At 33.0% G+C, this 3,608-nt stretch overlaps 1 protein-coding gene across 2 annotated transcripts; it reads right to left on the bottom strand.

The window, feature by feature from the left end:
* LOC104785641 (two-component response regulator ARR18-like) lies at window positions 1,517-3,463 on the bottom strand. 2 transcript variants are annotated; one of them, XM_010510894.2, is made up of 5 exons: window positions 2,927-3,463; window positions 2,683-2,759; window positions 2,543-2,579; window positions 2,348-2,462; window positions 1,517-2,235 (listed from the first exon to the last, which is right to left on the bottom strand). In XM_010510894.2, exons 1-5 carry the CDS (start codon window positions 3,135-3,137, stop codon window positions 1,659-1,661), a joined length of 1,017 nt encoding a protein of 338 aa, XP_010509196.1. In that variant the 5' UTR covers window positions 3,138-3,463; the 3' UTR covers window positions 1,517-1,658. The 2 variants fall into 2 exon arrangements, with proteins under 2 accessions (XP_010509196.1, XP_010509197.1); XM_010510895.2 differs by having other exon boundaries at window positions 2,348-2,420.

The raw sequence follows: 3,608 nt of genomic DNA, 5'->3' as shown, positions 1-3,608 counted from the left end.
TTTTTTTTTTTTTTTTTTTATAAATCTCGTCGTAACTGTGCATGGGACAAAAGAGATTGATACATGTTTTGCAAGGACTAGTTTGGCAACAAGATGAGGAAGAGTATTATAGAAGAGTTATTAATATTCAAGTTACTAGTGTCTAGTAGTATTACATTACTAATTAATATACTTTGTCAAGTTTTGAATAAAGATTACATGAATATAAATTGTTGTGTACGTAGTGTTTTAAGTGGGTACAACATTAGACGTAATGTTTTTGTACCCCCTTTACCACTAGGATAATACTTTCACCATTTTCTCTTTAGCTATTGCCAAATTCATTTCAGATATTAGTTTAGATTCTTATCTGGAGAAGTGAATTTTCCCTATCAAAACAAAAATGGACTGGTCGACGTCTAGGTAGACGTAGAAGTAGAGGACTATACTATACGATTCCAAAATTTGGAAATTTGTATTTGTCAAATTGATCGTGCGGCCATGTTTTATACTGAAGGAGTTGACCCGGGCCGTGACACATCGAATGTTTAAGAAGCAAAGATTCTTTCGTTTGTTTCAATATTGACACTGTTTCTAATCAAACATTCGGAGATTCTTTATTTCTTTTGTTCATAATTTGATACTGGTTCGAACGTTGTATTTGTCACGTCGAAGTAATTAATATATAGATTCGATAAAAACAGTATCAATGTTAATATCATTACATACGACGTCACTTTCATATTGAAATAAGTACCACCATTTTTTATTATAAATTATTCTACGATAGTCTTCAGATTAAACGTCTAGTATCAGTTTTGGATATTGAGCTATATTCGTTTGTTACAAAAAGTGGAATATTATAAAGAGGGTGAAAATGAGTGAAGATGGATTTTGGAAAAGATATGAAAAACTCTATAAGATATATATATATATATATATATATATATGGTATTTGGATTGGGATTCTTATGGATTTTGTCATTTCTTCGGTACACAAATATTATGAATGTGCCATTTCACTTAAATTTTATAGATTTGCCCTTTTTTATTTTTCAAAATTGTTTTTATATTTTTTTTTGCTAAAATACATATTTCATATCAAATACTAAACCCTAAGAAAAAATGGTACCAACAAAGCCCAAACATTATGTGTTAAATTGTGTTTTTAAATCTTAAAAATGGCAAATCTAAAAAAATTAAGGTAAAATAGCAAAAACTAGAAATGCCATTGAAAAAGTCCCTATCTAGTAATTAACTCTATTTGGATTACAACATGTCTATATGTTATTTGAATAATCAAGAAACTAGCTAATTTGTACTGTTTAGCAGTTAAGGTCTCGTATACAACTATACAAGTGATGAAGGAAGCACCAACTAAGATCAATTTAAAATGTTATATAAATTACTTGTATGTATAATTATAATTATTGCGTGAGAAGGAGACAAACAACATATCGAATCACTATCTAGCTAGTAACATTTGTTTATAATATGGCGATGATACAAATTGGCGGTATCAGACAAACTCAAAAGGTTAATATAATCAGACCGTTTTGTTTCCTTTCTAATAATAATTAAAATACAGAAACAAGTAACAACAAGAACACTGAATATTAAAATATCGGATAAGTACCTCAAGATCTCACTTAGAATTTGTCTCATTCTTTAACTATAATTCATAGAGTCAGATCCAGAGTACTTGCCTGACGACAACCACTCTTAACCGTCCGATCCTCTTCATCATCTGTCTTGATCAGTCGGCTCTTCTTCAATGCAGACGACCCCGAACATAACGACAAGGACAACGTTTGATCCGTTGTTGTTGCTGCTGATTCTGTCTCTTCCGAAACTGTCTTCTCGGGTTGTGTTATCTTAAGAGAGAGATCGAGATCAAGATCAAGGCTCGTACTTGCGTTTCTTTTTCCCGTTGTCTTGTTACAGTAAGCATGCATATTAATTCTCTCTTCAACGCCGATCTGGAACTTTTCTAACGTTCTTGATGAGTGTCCTTGAATGCTGACTGAATTAGTCCGTTCTCGATGATCGTGTCTTAGTTTTGGTAAGTGATTAGAGACTAAAGAAGAGTGGATGTTTTGAAAAGACCTGTTGTTAGTCCAATATTCACTACCACGTATATTATTGGTAACGGATGAGCTGCGGACTAAACCGGGTCTAATTTGGTCTATCAAACTCCGGTTTGTTTCGTGTGAGCTAGAACTCCACAACGAAGCATTTGAAAATTTACTTCCATATCTACAATTTACAACAAAAAAAAATGAATTAGGAGTATAAATTTAGTTTCAAAGTAAAGATATCTATCAAATGAATGAACACATAAAACCTAAATTTACTAAACAATATTAACCTGAATGGAGAATCATTGTTATGATTATAGCCTCGGAACATCGGTAGCTGACTTAGTTTATAGATATTTCGATCTGTGGAAGTCTCAAATAGATGTTTGTGATCAGAAGATATGGCTGCCAAGAAATCAAACCCTACTTTATTGACATATATAGAAGCTTGATAGTTAATTAATACAAATAGAAATAATCAATACCTTGACCGTGATCATCTATCTTCTTGCTTCTGTACATCTAAAATTCCACAATACAAAAGTTAGTGAGAAACTTTTTTCTAATTTTGTAGATCCTTCGAAGCAAAAACCGACAATATAAGGGTGTATGTATAGTCAGTTACCTGTAGATGGCTCTTGACATGAGCAATACTAAGCCCTTTGATGTTCATCATCTGACGAACCAACTTTGGTGTTGCTCCTATACATAGTCAAGCAAAAGATGATAATATATAAAGAAACCAGAACCAAAAAGGTACGTACATAAAATTTTGACCAAAAGTAAAACCAAGAATAACCAAGGAATTGCTTGATTAAGCTTCATATATATGTGGGTGAATTGTAGAAAAATAGTAGTTAGGGACGTACTTTCTTGACCTCCAAGCCTCTCCACCGCGCGGACAAAACGAAGATGGAGATCAGGAGTCCACCGGAGTCGAGGGACTTTAGATCTCACATAAGGCCTAACCTTTGTCTTCTTATCGCTCTCTTCTACTGTACTATTGCTGGAAGCCTTACTCTCTTGGCCCTCTCCTTCGTCCTCTTCTTCTTCTCTATCAGTTTTCTCACCTCCCTCCATGCTTGAGATAATTTTTTTTCTTATTTATATGATTTCCAAAGAAAAATAGAAAGTATATGGTAAAGAGAGATATAGATCGGAGGTTAATTCTAGGCTTAGCTAGATACAGATTTTGGAAGAAAAGTCCTTTGGCTTGACATGAAAGACATAAAAGACAAAGATGAATACTGCGCCTTCTTAGTTCAAAGCATGGAGATTTTTGTCTGTGTCGATGAGAAACCCTAGATCAAGATAAACTTCAGATTCTCTATCTCTCTCTTCCCGGGGCAAGTAGACAAACCCCTCACCTAAATCTTGTTGCAGATGTTAAAAAGTGTTTCTTTTCTGTTCACAGCTAATTCGTTTTGGCTTTTTTCTTCTATAGACAGCTCTATATATATAAGTAGACGTTGTATTTTTTAATTTATGTATGCATATTAATATTATGCATGCAGGGACAAAACTATTACTTTAAAAGATATAAATTTATAA

The sequence above is a fragment of the Camelina sativa genome, chromosome 5, assembly GCF_000633955.1.
Source record: "Camelina sativa cultivar DH55 chromosome 5, Cs, whole genome shotgun sequence".
Taxonomy (NCBI): domain Eukaryota; kingdom Viridiplantae; phylum Streptophyta; class Magnoliopsida; order Brassicales; family Brassicaceae; genus Camelina; species Camelina sativa.
This window is presented reverse-complemented; position numbering and strand designations above follow the sequence as displayed.